Source organism: Cimex lectularius, unplaced genomic scaffold, assembly GCF_000648675.2.
Source record: "Cimex lectularius strain Harlan isolate CLEC.00 unplaced genomic scaffold, Clec_2.1 scaffold343, whole genome shotgun sequence".
In the NCBI taxonomy this organism is placed as follows: Eukaryota; Metazoa; Arthropoda; class Insecta; order Hemiptera; family Cimicidae; genus Cimex; species Cimex lectularius.
Genome location: NW_019394217.1, coordinates 219858 through 236581, shown reverse-complemented (window position 1 = coordinate 236581; position 16724 = coordinate 219858). Strand labels below are relative to the sequence as shown.

At 35.8% G+C, this 16724-nt stretch overlaps 1 protein-coding gene across 1 annotated transcript; it reads right to left on the bottom strand.

The window, feature by feature from the left end:
• Window positions 1-14668: 14668 nt before the first annotated feature.
• On the bottom strand, window positions 14669-16454 carry LOC106670402 (zinc finger protein Noc). Its single transcript, XM_014400702.2, has 2 exons — window positions 16189-16454; window positions 14669-15886 (listed from the first exon to the last, which is right to left on the bottom strand). The coding sequence occupies exons 1-2, from the start codon at window positions 16276-16278 to the stop codon at window positions 14843-14845; spliced, it is 1134 nt and encodes a 377-aa protein (XP_014256188.1). The 5' UTR covers window positions 16279-16454; the 3' UTR covers window positions 14669-14842.
• Window positions 16455-16724: the final 270 nt, after the last annotated feature.

Here is a 16724-nt window from a genome sequence, read left to right as displayed (position 1 = left end):
TATTGGGTTGTCCGGAAAATAATGCAGGATTTTAAGTTTTCATTAAAAAAAATCTATATAAAATATTCTGTTTACGTTTACAGGATTACTCATTTGTNGGAAAATAGACTCAACATTCGCGGATTTAACATTCACGGTAATTTTTAGGAACCAAACCCCCGCGAATGTTAAGGGAATACTGTATTCAATTTTTTTAACGTAGGTTCTCCTCTTGTTATCAAAGACCTCTTTTTAAAATTAATATGACCTTCATAAATTGACCTTAAGCCCATAGTATCTGTTTGAATGTTACAATTATTATTCTCCATTTAAGTATGTGGAACTTCTTTTTTTCTTCTTCTGAGTAATTATAATTCTTCTGAGTGAGACTCTTTCTCAATTATTTCAACATTGTAAAAGTCAAATTTTTGCCTACTTGATACTGAATGTTTTGATGGTCCGGTACCAGTCGCCACAATCATAAACACGATCATACATTCGATTTTATATTTTCTGTTTGTTTGTTTTTTATATACAACATTCCATAAATTCATTTTACGAATGTTTTTCATAGTGTGAATTTAATATAGGCCCTGACGATGACCTTAAAATAGGCCGAAAGCTTGCCATTAGCAACTAAATATGCTTTCTTTTTCTTCTTCAAGACCATACCTTCATCAGTGTTCCAAAAACGTATGGCATTATTTTTTTGTTCCAAAAGGTGATTTTCATTAGTGTTAGCGTTTCGGATTACGATCAGATTATTTTAAATTGAAATATTGATTTTTTGCGAAAATAAGAATAACCGCTTAGTTAAACGTTCGTCATTTTCCATCATTTTGGTCTGTCAGACGTTTCTGGCTATCTTCATAGGTTGGTTTGTTAGTTTATGGTATTTGACCAACTGAAAAGGTCGATTCACTATTCAGGTTATTAATAAATGTTGCTTTTGCGCGTCAAGAGCATGATTCGTAGATGGCCCCCCGAGAACCTGAGCCGGAAACAAGGAATCGTCCTAACGCGATTAAGAATAGGCCATACACGGTTGACACACGNAAAAAAAAAAAAAAAAAAAAAAAAAAAAAAAAGTTTAATAGCTTTGGCTATTAAACATAGCTAATAGTTTAATGTATTGGAACTTTTAAAAGAATATATTTTAAAGAACATATTTTTTTCCTGTCTTTGTTTTTACATTCGGACCGTTTTATTCTATTATTATGTTATGTCTTGTTTAAATGGTATTATCAACATTTACTTCTTATGAAAGCTGTGTTTCATTTTAAATTTTGCCATTTGTTTATATATATGACAATGCCCCAGTTTGTGCGAAAACGTTCTCAGACCTCTATTCATCAGTGCCATCGCGTTGTAGAAATCATCGCTACGGCTCTTGAGCGAAAGTGCTTAAAAGAATCCTCCATTTTACCTATTAACTGTTCCTAAGATCCTATCTAACGACAGATATTTTGAAATCACCAGTGGCCTCCCTCTATCATCCGGCTTTCGCACAGATGCAGGGGTACCACAAGGAAGTATCATAGGATCCATCCTCTGTACACTGTACACCGGAGATATACCTACCTTTTCTGAAACTATCCTTACCAACTATACGAATGATCCATCCTTTGCTCTCAACTTAACAGGAAACCTGCAAACATGTCACATCCCTTGCAGTTCAAGCAATGGAATATGTCAATAACCGTACAAAAATGGTAACATGTGACATTCAACCTTCGAAGGAAGTTCCCAACTACTACAATAGTATCCAACCTACTACACCAGCTACTGCAATCAGCTATCCCTCACAGGCACCTTTCATCCCGCAACCTTCCAAGAAATACACCTCGATGAACTGTCACTGGCCCCGCGACCTCCTAAGTGTATAGTTTTAGTATTATTTTTTTATATTACCAAATAATCTTAAGCGCAGCAATTGCCACACGTGTAAATAAAAAACTAAATGGATTTATAGGGTGTTGGCTTCTTTGAACCTGGACTTATTTGTAAGATTTATAACATTGTACTTACATGATTGCACGCATACAAAGGACTAAAATAAAACTCACTATGCTTTGAAGATTTTGTAAATGTAGAATTTCCTCATTGACTAAATTTGTTTTGTAATATCAACAAATGATTTGTTTAAAATGGACATCAAATGTCGGCTTTTTGGATTTCCTGATCATACCGCTGTACATTTTCTGTCAATAACATAGGAAATCAAATTAAATGTAACTTATAATACAACAAGCCTATAATACAAAAATGACTTCTTTTTCTAAGTACAGAGAAATTCAATAAAATTTTCGTAGGTTATGTTTAAAGTTTGGGAAAATGAAGTCCCTTATATTATTATTCATTCTTGTTTAAAATTTAATTAAACAACTGACTATTGATTATTTAGAGATCGTGAGATGCGGTCTGATTTACGTAGGTTTAGAAATATAATCCATATAATCATTAATAAACTGTCATTAAACACCACACACAACTGACTATTATTCAATAAAATTGTTAGGTTTTGGTCTTGTAGTGTTAATGTTTTAGTGTGCAGTTTGATTGCAATTTGAGATTACTTTGCATATTGAATAGTTAATTTAAAAAATTCGAAAGCTATTACATTAACTCTATAACTTTATGGTATAGATTAAAACCAGATGCCATAAAAACCGTACATTTTGCTCTTGTAAGGCTATGATAACATTTAACATTGTAGCCTAGGGAGGTACTAACTATAAGAATGAACTTGAGAAATTACATATTACTCAAAATGGACTCGTTAAAATATTGTTCAACAAATTTTTAACTGTATCTTCTTTTAAAGCTATTTCACTTTTATTAAGTTAAATGTATGGTTAGTAAATTATTAGTACATGTACTTCCGATTTAGAAGAATCTTGGTCTGCCTATCGTAGCTGGGTTGATCAGACGCGTTTCCGCATTTGCCTTCTTCACTGTCACTGCCATCTAGAGCTTAGTAAATAATTAATGCTTAACATTAGTACTAGTATATAATTTCTTTTATTGTTAGTGCCCTCGTCAAAAACTATAAAATAATTGTTGAAGCTCGTTTCCATTTCAAAATTTACTATTCGTAGTTAAATTAATTCATTCAATCTGCACCGAGCAATTTCATTTTTTAAGATGAAACTCCTTCTCCTTTTATTATACTATGCTTGTTCTGAGCTCCATCATGCCTCGAAATATTGGTAATACAAAGTGAAACAAAGAGTTGTGAAGTTCAATAAATACCCCCTCACATGAATTTCATTTTTTAATGCATATTTTACAAGTTAGGTAATTCCACTAGCTGTATTATTACGTCAACATGAACAAACCCAAATATTTTTAAACTATTTATCAACCTAGTTGCCATTATTCAATTAATATTTTCCTTTTATTTTTATTAGTTTTAAAAATCGTGCACTGGTATAATACACGTCATATAAATTATAATTATCAACGATTATTCTTTTTAATTCGAGTATAAAAAAGTTAATATCAAAGGATTGTCATGTGAACTGATCTGAAAACGTCGTTTAATGGCGATTAAAATAATTATAATTTATAATTAAATAGAAACCGAAATAATCCAAGGTGGCATCCAATAAATTGATATAGGACCTGCCTCTTATTCAAGACTCTTTGTTACTAAAGTCGAGTCGTCTATTAATTTATGTCCCTTTCAATTTATTAACGAAACGAAATGGGGCCCTGAATTAAAATTTATAACTTATATTAATTCTGATCGCCACATTTTTATAAATTAATTTACGGTCTCCCCCACATCGTCTAATTAAACTGAAGCGACGGGCGATACAATTTTTTCTCAGATAATAATTTGAGTGGTTGAAGAAGCGTTTTGATTTTAAAAGAGATTTTACTTTCATTAAGTCGAGGGCATCAATGAAAACCAATTACTAAAGGCTGATAAATTGAAATCATCAAAGTGATAGCATATTTTATGACACCATACTCATAAATTATGCATTTGTATCAATTTTCCTTCATTTAAAAATCCTTATTGTCATGATTTATATTGATATTATTATTGTTAAGGAAATACAATACTTAAGCAGAAATATATATATTTACATTATAAATAAATTAATCCTATGCGAAGTTTCGATAAATATTTTCACTAATTTGTGATTAAAATAAAATAATAATGTTATTGGCATGTATATTGAATGGATATTAAAATTTTGATTTAAACCATTCTTCAATCTTTTTAACACACAAGGTAATTCAAGAATAAATTTCAGATAATGGCTCAATCGTTATTGTGTCCTTTATTTCTTTTTTCTTATAGAAAATTTCCTTTTTGTAGATTTTAGGGATAACAATAACAAAAAAGATTTTTAAAAATCTCATAAATGTACCCTTATTGTTGAGAATCAGTCAAGAGGAACTTTTTTTGTTGGATTTTGAATATATAAGAATGAAATTTTTCTCCAATAAAAGATGAGTTAACGCATAAAAACGGGTATATCTTCTGAACTCTATCCAATCCCTAGGGCAAATTTTAACAAGCCGTTAAAAAAGTGCTTAAATTTCCATTAAGAAAAAACCTAGCAGATTTTGTACATTTTATTTCTAACTGAAATAATGCAAACTTTAAAATGGCGAAATTTAGAATAACTTAGATTTCATTGTTCGTAAAAAATCTTAATATAAAAGAGGGAAAATTTTCGTCAAACCTTCAATACTTATAAAGCTAACTTTACAACGGTTTACTCGAGTCAAATTGCGATAGAAAATTAAACAAGAAAGAGAAAGAGAACTTTTTTTTTTTTTCGTTTAGTTGAAACATTATTCGCGAATCGTCCTATGCTCCTATTGTGACTACTTTGTGATGATCCTTGGAAATTTGGTCGTTTCCGAATTTGAGTATAGTGACATGTGAGACAAACCACGCGCAGAAGATAAAGAATTGACCTTAAATGTAAAATAAAGAAAATTGGCGATGACCACTGCGAAATATTATTTCTTTTCTACAAGACACATACAAATTATTCGGTTCATAAAATGCGTTCATGTAATCAGAACAATGTATAATGAAAATGTGACTATTTTTGACAAAACAAAAATAATTTTACTGCTGAACTGGTATCTTTTTTTGTAGTTATCACTGACTACGTAACCATCAGTTGTCCAAATATAGACGGTTGTACGAATTGGTTACGGCATCCCACTTAAAACGTGTATCGAATGATGCGAAAGTATTTAAAGGAGAGGTAATAACAATAATATAAGGCAAAACAACAAACTGACAAATACACATAATTTCGATTTATTATCTTCATTACATCAAAACTTTCGCAATAAACGGACGTTGAGTGAGAAGGGGTCGAGGGTTGCGTATAGCCGTTTTGATCGATATTCTCCAATAACGCTCTACCTAGTGGTATTCCAGTGAAAAAAAGTATAAATTTTCAACGCTCGGCAAATTTATTACTTTCATTTTTTAACCTCCTCCCCCTCATCGACCTGTGCTCCTGCCGAATACTCTGTCGGGCCGTTTTGAATTATTTATCGTCCTCGTGCTGTCGGTAGGACGGCTCTGACAATTCCGGGAGTATCTGTCATTTTTCATGGCCCTCGCCGCCCCCGACCGCCCCGTGGACGTCGGTGCCCCTTTGGCGGGGAGGGAGTCATAAGGACGTCGATTTTGCACTAGGCCACTCGCTGATTTATAAGTGCCGCTGATTTTCCGCGCAAGCCGCCCCCTTCCTCATCCCTCAACTTCAAAATACCGTGATTTACAGGTGAAAGCTGTCGGTGAGATGAGACTTGCACAACCGACCCTGTGCTGTCGATTCGACGACGGTTGATAATCACGAAAACAATTTATGCGGGGCCCGTCACGACTCGACGACACCGGGTAATAAGCATCATCTCCTCAGGCAAAATACATGTATTCCGCCCTTAATAGTATCCTAGTGCTTCTCTTTCTCTACTGAAACTTCAGAAAGGAACTCGGCAAAATGTTCAATATAATTCGACTACTACATTTTGGGGGATGGAGTGTTCAAAAATACGACATACGCAAACGAAGATAGTATTAAGAAAGTCGATAATTCCAACTTATTTTTGAATTGGTTACAGTAAATTTGTCAGCGTCGCAACTGTAATCACTCATTCGATGTCCTTTAAAATTTAAGAATTTCTCCGTGACCTTTTCTGATGAATCGACGGGCTTTTGAAAGTGTTTTTTGGACTTTCGTAATAAGCCGTTTCCAAATCGTAAACATATTGCGCGAATACACCCTGTAAATGATAAATCATATTACAAATATAAACTTAAAATTATTCACATAAGTTAGGTTGAAGTGAACCTCTGGTTAACGGACTGTTCGTTAAACGTAAATTATTTTAGAAATTCCTAGTATCTTAAGAGGTTTTTACGTTTAGATTAGATCTAATATACTATAATAATAGTAAATTAATTGATATTGGTGGTAATACCATAAATTTTATTAAAACCTATTTAAAAGATCTCCCCCAAATAACTAAAGCAAATGATATTCTTATCTCTGAGGTTTTAATAAATGCTGGGATGCCAAAAAGTACTGTATTTAGAACTATTTTGTTTGTCGTTTACATAGATTAATTATAAAAACTATGCAATTTGGTAAATATACGGTTTTCCTTATGACATAGCTTTTTTATATAGTGACACCAATTTATTTAACTTATTTACCACTAAAAATATTGAAGTAGCTTTAATTAAAAAATCGTTGGATAATAACATTTTTCTGTTAAACTTAAATAAAACTCCTCTCATAAAGTTATTGTCTAAAACATATCTTCTTTAATTCCAACACGGTTCACATCCATTCCTGTTTGTATATTATCAATGGTCGTTCTTCCAATTTATCATGTCTTTCGGTTGCCTTTGTACAAAGTTAAATATTTAGCAGTCATTTTTGACTACAGGCTTAAGTTTAACCTACACATTGCCTCTTTGAAAACTCTTCGATAAATTAAAAATTCTAAGAATATTTTAAAGTCAAATCTCTTAAATATTATTTATTATTCCCTTACTCAATCATAATTAGCTCATGGAACTAGAGCCTGGGGTGGAACTGTTGCAACGTTATTTATAAGCTGCAAATAATTCAAAATTCTCTCTTAAAAGTGATTTTGAATAATAATATAGATACAACACTAATCATTTTTTTGAAGATATCAAAATACTGAATATTAATCAGCTACTGATCCTGCCTTCACTCTTTCAAAAACAGAATTATACCACAATCCCAATGCTTGCACAATATAAGATGTAAATGCCACTATAAAATTAGAACTTCCTAAAGCCAACTCAGCCAAGTTTTATTATATGCTCTGCCATATACTGCAGTAAGATCCTCTTTAAACTAAAAGAATTTTCCATAATTTTCCAACATTTTCAAAAAATATATCATTAATGGTCACTCTCAACACGACTCACAATAATGACACATCTGCAAAGAAAACAGGCACTTTGAGCCCTGAAGATGATCTCAATAATGATCGAAACGTTGGCACGATAAAGAAAATGTTTTTCTAAAACCTACGTCACACCAGATCGCTTCTCACGATCTACAAATAATTATATCATTAATATGTTATTATTGATGTAATAATTATTAGCAAAATCAATGATACACTGTTTCTATAGCTACTATATTATATGGTACTATAATTTTATTTCATTGTAACTGATTAAATTACAAATCATAAAATTCATAATTATATACAACTCCTGCCTTCATCACAAAGTCTCTTACTGAAGGCAGTCTGTACGTTTCCTTTTTCATTAAAAATGACTTTTCTGAAATTGTAAAGTTAATCAAATATATTATTATTTTACTAACATCGTGATTATTATTACAGGGTGTTAACCTAAACCCATCCCAGTATATCTTGCTAACTAATAAGGAGAGGCTTCGGACCTGGGATCACCGATTTTAATCAAACTTTTTTATTACTTGGTTTAAAAATATTACACACGGTTCCGAGCTAAGTTATTACTTACTTCATAAAGTCGCAATAACTGATGTTATAGCAGCGGCATATTGAGCCGTCGTGGGTTCGAATCCCGCTCGTGACTTAACTTTTTCATTCCAACTAATACCTTACATAAAGATTAATTAATTAAAATTAATGTAACTTTTAAATATTTTTAAACGGATTTAAACAAATCTTTTTAGGCATAGTAAAATTGTTATAACACGGAAGAGGATGATTTCAAGGGTCGAAAACCTTAAGAATAAAACAGAATTGTATCAATATACAATTCAAATAATATAATTTAAATACCAACCAATATTAAAAAATGCAACTTTTCGCTTCCGTCTTGGCCATACTCGCAAAGCATCAAATCACAGAAGTGGGCTTTTTTCCTACACCATCCAAACCACAATTATATGAAACCAGCGTTTCATATCAACATTTGTTCCCAGTCAAAAACTATCCTATTTGAAGAGGATGAATCATCAGAAATTTCTGATATAGTGCCATTAAATATTGGTGATAGTTTTTAAGTTTGAAACAAAACGTTTGTTAAAATATTATCCTTTTTATACTTTTGTGAACGGCTAAAATAGTGCAAAAAGTCATACAAATCCGTCCCTCACGGAAGGCCAGGCTAGATTAGATATGACTCAGATAATACTCTCCGCTGTGGCCTGTCAAACGAAGTTTGATTTCTCACCATCATCAGTGGTCAATAAATCACGACTGAACCACACAAATGCAAAACAATATGCCATGAAGCCAAAACTGACAGACCACAAGCAGCGTCGACAGGTTGGTCTGCTTGATCAAAAACGACCTCCACGATGATCAACTCGCTGCCTCCGAGACTAAATCCCACGATTTTAATTTAATCCTTGAAAAGGAAGAAAAGGTGAAAATTTTCCAACGAAACTCACCAAGTTTCAAATCATAGAGTTTTCTTTCTACATCATCCCTTCAGGGCTTTTTATCCATAATTACATCCCTGAACTTTGTTCCTTTGAAATTTCGTTTCCGCCAGGATCCAATTTGTTCAACCGCCTTTGTATTTTCCGCATCGCTGATGTGGGCATTTTCATCCTCATATCCACAAACGACAAGAGATTAACAAATTATCTAATTACAATTTGCGTTCAACCTGTTAATCGCATATTTCGTCTAATCGATCCACGGGCCTTTCATCCTTCAACCAGCGTAATTATTCAACGGATTGTTATACAGATTTATAATTAAAAATTGGTTAATAATTAGTGCTTATATAAGAGGTATGTTCTTTTTATATAAGAGTTAATTCGTAACGGTCAAAATTGAAAATGGTGAAACACGTATGATTGGGCACAATAGCGATTATAGATAGACTAGAATGATCACAAACGTCCAGACGACAGTAGGACATAAATAATAAATTACATGACATTTATATAAACACGTGTTTTTGCATCGTCCATATCAAAAATATATAACGGAATGAAGTCGTCGGCCAAGTTGTCCTGTTCGTTTGCAATGCAAGGTAGGGCAGTTGTCACTTTCACCTCCTGTCAATTAACTCAGGAGCAATTTATCGCTCAATATAATAATTGGCCAAAACCGGTCTGGTACGTCTTATCCACGTTTTTGATGGATACTTTGACGAAGAGCTGTTATTATAAGTCCATTACTGGCCAATTACAGGGCAGTTTTTTTTGTCGGCTGTTTCTCTCCCAGTATCTGACCTTATAACATTTGTTTTAATTAGTTATATAAGCTCATGTTAAAAAAATTTATGGGATCCGAGCGGAAAACAAGCCAATTAATATTGTTAAGATATATGTTTGAAATGGTCTTGTCACATTAATGCGCGGTTTCTTTGGGTTTTATTTATTAGACGGGTGAGCTTATAAAAAATAATAATCTCGATGAAAAAGTCAATAACATTAGTTTTAATTTTAATCTCAATTAACAGACTCTTTAACAATTTGTTGCCAGAAAATTTAAATTGACATTGTCTTACTTGTTTATCCTAAAATCTAATTTATAAACCGTTACGTAAAATGATCTCTTACAAAACTATATCTTTGCATCTGTAAAAAGAGAAAACAGTAAATAAATGTTATAAATTGTTAAAATATACCTGCTTGTTTACTTTTGTACGGCTGCATTACACAACACTCTTTGTTTTGAGGCAAATAACAGTTATTTATAATTAATAATTTGCCGCGTTGTGTCCCACCTAGTTAAGGGGTGCAATTCCTTCGCTCCATATAGAGAGCGTGAAGGTATGCCACCCGATATGAGATTAATGTTTGAGCCGATTTTTGAAGGAATTTATTGTATATAGTACTGATAAATTTGTATGTTGAGATTGAAGGTATTTATTAGCGTGAATTCGTAGTGTTAGAGGGTCGTTGGCGGAATATTGAGTATCCCATCGACCGTCAATTACGTTAGTTGTATAAGGTGTGTAAAGCGTTATGGAGGGATATCGAGTATTCCGTCACCGTAATTGAATGAATGGTACGTAGATAGGAGAGATGTATTTAATAATGAATGTGAATATGAAATGCTGTGGACATCCTCCAGAGACCCCGGTGAACGGATAAGACCGGGATCTGCCCCGGAATGCCAACACCCGGGGTAGGTAATTCTCGAGGCCTGCCGGGGATTTATTGTAAGTTTTAAAAGCTGTAACTGCTGGTGGACTTCGAGAAGTGATAGGCATATTCAGTACTTGTGTTGAGAGAATATGAGCTTATATAAATACAAATCAATAATTAGTAATGATTCATGACAGAGAATGAACGAAGAAGATAAGAAAAAATACCAATTACAAAACTTAATTTACCTCAAGCTGTAATGCATGATACATGTGAGGTTTCTGCCAAGTGACTATAATTTTAATATGTAAAGCTTTTGTGCAAGTAACAAATTTGGTCATATTGGCACCACGTAATTTCACGTTAAACTTGACAAATTGTTTGGGTACAGTGTTCATGACTGTCTGGTGTTTTTCTGAGTTCTCTCAAGTGAAACACCTCGCAAACGTTATTTACTCTTGTGCACATAGCGCATGAATATTTAGTACAGTTGCCGGGCCCGCTTTTTTTCTTTTTTGTCAGGTTCCCAACCGGCTCGGTTTTGAATCGCTGTTATCTTACTTTGAAAACTCTGAAGGAATGTTTCAGTAACTTAAGTAGTTAAGTAAAACTAAACCTTTTCGGACTTTCCAATAAAATCAGCCGCAATAGAAAATAAACTAGATCACCCAGCTTCTTTGAGTAAGTATCCAACTGCTAGCAGCCCTAAATAAAACCAAAATCGACAATAAAACCAATTCTTTAGGATTATCAAGGGATTTTCTGGTTTCCAAGCGTTAAATATTATTATTTAGAAATCGCGAGATGCGGTCTGGTGTGACGTAGGTTTTAAAAAAACATTTTCTTTATCGTGCCAACGTTTCGATCTTTATTGACATCATCTTCAGGGCCTGGGATTTACGAACATTGTTTAAATTTAACAAAAACATGTAGGATGTGGAAAAAAGTGAATATATACAATGCAAATAAATTTTTTTTTTATATTCAATCAAAGTATAAATTCACTTTTTTTCCACATCCTACATGTTTTTGTTAAATTTAAACAATGTTCGTAAATCCCAGCCTGAAGATTATCTCTATATAGATCGAAACAATTAATTAAGGTTTTTAGTTGAGATAAAAAAGTCAATGGCACGAGCGGGATTCGAACCCACGATCTTCGGCTAAATACGCAGCTGCTCTACCACTTTCGCTATCGTGACCTCGATCCACTCGGGCACCAACTTCCCATCTCAACCCCACCTTTTGGAGTTTTCCCTCCCTCGGTAGAGCAGCGGCGTATCTAGTCGAAGATCGTGGGTTCGAATCCCACTCGTGCCATTGACTTTTTTATCTCATCTAAAAACCATAATTAATTGTAATATATTAATTGGTCAAGCGGTCATCACCACGAAATTAGTGAATTTAATAGATCGAAACCTTAGCACGATAAAGAAACTGGTTTTTTAAAACCTACGTCACAGCAGACCGCATCTCACGATCTCCAAATAATCATTAAAACATCTGTTGTCATCACTGCATACATCTGTATGTTTTTAACACTCTTCGAAAGGGGCAACATACAATCCGGTTTTGATTATACCCGCATAGTTGACAAATTAATTTCCTGTTTGGAGAACAAATTTAACTGTAAAATGAAAGGAATGAGAAAAAATTAGCACGTAATTTGCAAACTGTGTCGAGAAAATCATTATCATTATGGAATTTATTATTGAAATTAATACGGTGTTACAAGTACACACAAGTAACAAATTAAAATTACCAAACAAAACCCGAATCCATGTTGAAATGTTCAAGAACTCACACAGACAGACAATGAACATAAATGTACAAATCATTATACGAATTAACATATAAAAACGCCACAATTGAATTATAATCATGATCCGATAATGAGACTGGCTAATTATACATTAACTTCCTTAATTGCTGCTTAATACCCACGGTCAACCCCCCCCATCGGCGGCGCGATTTCGCCGTGGCGTGAAATACCCATGACAAAACGCAAAAACATAGCCGCCCCTGCCGGTTTTCTACCTGAAGCGGCCCCGTTGCCAAATCATCTCCCATCCTAATGGATGGGTTTCACGGTCCAATAAACAAATTGCAAAGACGTTAAAAAGCAGGTGGTGGCTTTGAATGGCTAAAAATGACTTTAAAGGCGGCCGAGGGGAGAAAAAGCGTTTTATTCCTTCACCCCAGAATTTATCCATGCTCCTTCAGGCGGAACAAAAGGTAGAACAGACAGACTAATCGGGATGGTATCACCCTTATTTCGGTTTGAAATTCGTCTCGAAAGTCTTTCAAATTTGAAAAAACATCTCTCTTTTGCATATTTCTTTCAACCCACATAGCACATAGTATTTAGTCTTTTCGCATCACGTATCTATTACTTTTAAATTAAACTGTGATAATCATTCATGGGATATGAGACGTATTAATCTAAAATGCTTTCCGATTCAATATAATACTAGTAATTTCATGTCCGGTTAAAACTGAGGCCATGTTAGCTCCTTTGTATTGTTTGGTAATTTATTACGAAACTGTAATTAACCCACTCTTGTTCTCTGCTATGTACAAATTCAGATAATTAACTCTGAACAAAAACTATTCAGATACGAGAAAATCCTAATTTAGCTGAATATCAGTTAATCGAGTAAAAACTATGATCTTTTACTGATAAAAAATGAATATATTTACTCGTTTATCACACAGACCAACCGAAATCCGTACTTTCGAAATAGTCAAACATAAGGCTTTCTAAGGAAAACAAGTAACCACCGAGTCCCATAACTTATTCCGCGTCAGCGAAGAGCGGGCCAACTCAAGTAATTGCCGTAGAGCGTTATTAAGTGATAAAAACTCTAATAAATCTCCGAGGGAGAGTTCAACTCCCACCTATCGGCCGTAATAAATTACCGTTTTATCTCTTGCGCCTGTCAAATTCGACAGGGCTTAGGTATAAATAACAAGGAGGCACTTAGGCCGGGGGAAAAGTGCTCGCGTGAAGAATAATTTACAGGAACATCGATTCAGTCGCCGGGGTCCAAACGAGACTCGGCCGTAATCTTACCTAACAATATCGTGAATCTAGATGCGATCAGAAGGCTGTCGTCAAAATCAAGATAACATTCACAATTATATAAATAATAGATTTTTCTCTAGTCAAAATTCGAGTCAGCATGTGGGGTTTTAATAACTGTTTTCCCACAAACAACAATATTTGCACAATGATTATGCCGCAAACTCATTTTAAATTATAATTTAATCCGTTAGATTTCGTGGTCCGATTGACCAAATAACTTCTTTCAATTAATTAATCTTTGAATCTTGAAAAATGGAAAATAGAACGAAAAATTTCGAAAGGTGGGTTGAGATGGGAAGTTAGTGTCCGAGTGGATCGAAGTCACGACAGCTCAAATGGAAGAGAAGCGGCGTATTTAGCCGAAGACCGTGGGTTCGAATCCCGCTCGTGACACTGACTTTTTATCTCAACCAATACCTTACATAAACATTATAATTTAATATGTCAAAGGATGGTGTAGCGCAGAGTGCTTTCCCTTTGTTATGTTCTACAGTGTATATAACGTTTGAAAACAAAGCTATTTCTGTCTCTTCTCTTTTTCCGTAGAAATAGGAGAATTATGGCAATATAGCTCAAATTTAAAAAATAATTTTTAGTAATTTCATAAATCTTGATTCATTTCCAACGATAAATCTCACATTTAACAAAAACTCTAATAGTTGTTTAGTGAGAATCATTAATCTCGTAATTCACTAAATAGCAATTATGAAAACCGTCTGATTTATATAATTAATAATTTTGTATGAAAAAACTTACCCCGAATTGGGTGTCCGAACAGTTTTTCTTCTAAACGCGGCCTATCATAATTTGACTTAATCTGTTTTGAACTTCAAGAAAACTCGATGGCTAGTTATGACGCACTTGCCTCGGAAACGCACTGCCCATTTATAACTACTATCCGATTTTTAATCTTTTGGGAGATGGGTTATTAAAATATGAAACATAGTATTTGTTTTCTAAAAACATTAATCCATTTATTAAGCGAAACAAAATAATATAACTAAAAAAAAGAAAAAATAAAGGAAGAGGACACTCTTTTTATCCCATTTTTCAATATTTACAAAACGACAAATAAGGACTAAATTTTTTTAAATTTAATTGTTTGTCAAAATTGGACGAATGAAGAGCACACATAGAGACAGACGCACTAAGGGGTAGTCACTTTTGCACTGATATCACAGGGGGGTGTTTTACGGGGAGAAGATCAGGGGTGAACGGCCGCTCCTATCCTTTGGCCGTACAGGTAAGGCGAATAGTACGGTGCGAGGGTCGGGTTGAAAGCACTGAACGGCGACTGGAGTGATGTCGGCAGGGCTCCAGGTTTGCCGTACGGGTGATATCGAGCTGCGGAGAGCGGGCTGAGCGGAGGGTTGGGGTAACGCAGAGGATTCAGCAGAGAGGTGTCCGCCGTATGGCTCCTGAGGTGTGTGAGCAACTCTTCGGATGATGTGAACCTCTTTCCGCAGTAGGACTCTCCGGAAATCCAGTTACAGACGTACGGCCTGCCTACGTAGGCCAACGGGTGAGGAGGCAATAAGGACGATATAAGGTATTTTTGGTGTTCGCACTGAGTACATCCGCTCGGGCAGGTCCCGCCCATAAGAGCGGAGTGCATTCCCACTTGACAGCCACCACAGTAAGGATCCTTGCAGACGGGAACGAGTGCCTCTCCGCCGCCGGGTGTCTTCACTCTGGCGTAGCTCATGTACGGCCCCGGGTACATCATGTGTCCTGCCAAAGGAGGTCGGAATGCGGGATTTGCTTCCAAACCGGGCGGACAGCAGCCCGGAGGCAGGCCGAGCGGGCCCAAAGGCGGCTTGAACCCGAGGGGCAAGTCTTTCGGGTGCCCCTGCAGCACTTCCAGGCCGGAACGGATTATCGGGCTGGCTCCGCTGTCAGACGACTTGTCTGCGTTCTTATCCGACGAAGGCGATTTTCCGTCTTTCGGCGATGCGGATTTGCGGCTGGGCGTCCTCCTCTTCTCCTCGGGCTCCGACGAAGGCTTGCTGGCGGGCCTCGGCGTCTCGTTCTTTTTCGTCAAGACGTTCGCCTCGTACGGCTTGAACGCCAGGCCGTTTTTGGATGAGGCGGAAAGGTCGTGGGACTTGGGAGGAGTCGCCGAAGAGCGCTCGGTAGATTTTTTCGGCTTGTCCAGAGAAGGCAACAACGGCTTCGTGCTCGGCGAATCGGCGCCTATCTGCGAGCAAGTCTGAGCCAACAACGCCAACGGGCTTTTTTTCGCGTCCAACTAAAACAGAACACAAAATAACATTTTAATTTTTTTTAATCTAAACATGGAAAAACTTTGAAAATTCGAATAGTTATCGGAACAACTAACGGGAATTATCTATATAAGGCTATCCAAATAATGCTTCGATTTATTTGAAAGTTAAAACAACTCGAAATGAAGTTTCATAGGGGTTCTTTGTCCTCGGAAAATTCGTTAAGTATTAACAAGCGAAGAAATTAAAGTATACACGACCAATTTAACCACCAGTTTTTGTCTAAAATTCTTTTTGGCCCAATCAGGCCAGCTTTTTGATAACTTACGGTTGTCGGAAGAGGTGAAAGGTAGTCGGGCTGAAGATACTGGTGTCCGGAGGGCGAAGTCATGATGTCGCTATTCTCCAACACGACCATTTGATTCTCAATCCGGCTTTTGTCACAGCACAAGAAACGTTTAAGTTTATCACTTGGAACAGATGATTTGGAGTATAAAAAGCACAAATACTGTCTCAAGACACTGCCACGATTGGTACGAACAAGTAGAAGGACGGTCTCGATCTGTGGCTCGGTGCGGTAAGGCGTGGAGGGGCTCGTTCCGACCCCCACCCACGGCGGAAGCCCCCACCCCGACTTGACGACAGCCCCCCCCTTCGACGCCGGTTAATCACCGCCCCCGCGCCCCCCGTCCGCACAACACTCACGCCGCCCCCCGCTCACCTCACGGCTCACGGCTCAGACCACCTACTTCAACGGACAAATCTGTTTCGGTTCTTAAATATACTCGGCGCTAGCTCTGCGGGGCTTCGTCCTAAATCTAAATTATATTTATCTCCATTAACATCTCTCGGTATAAAGCCCCA

What these genes read in the sequence shown, in the direction of transcription:
- LOC106670402 (XM_014400702.2), bottom strand. Translation starts at nt 16,278, where the DNA reads ATGGTCGTGTTGGAGAATAGCGACATCATGACTTCGCCCTCCGGACAC. An exon ending in TTTCACCTCTTCCGACAACC is followed by an intron (nt 15,887 to 16,188) that starts GTAAGTTATCAA and finishes GTTCTGTTTTAG; the next exon opens with TTGGACGCGAAAAAAAGCCC.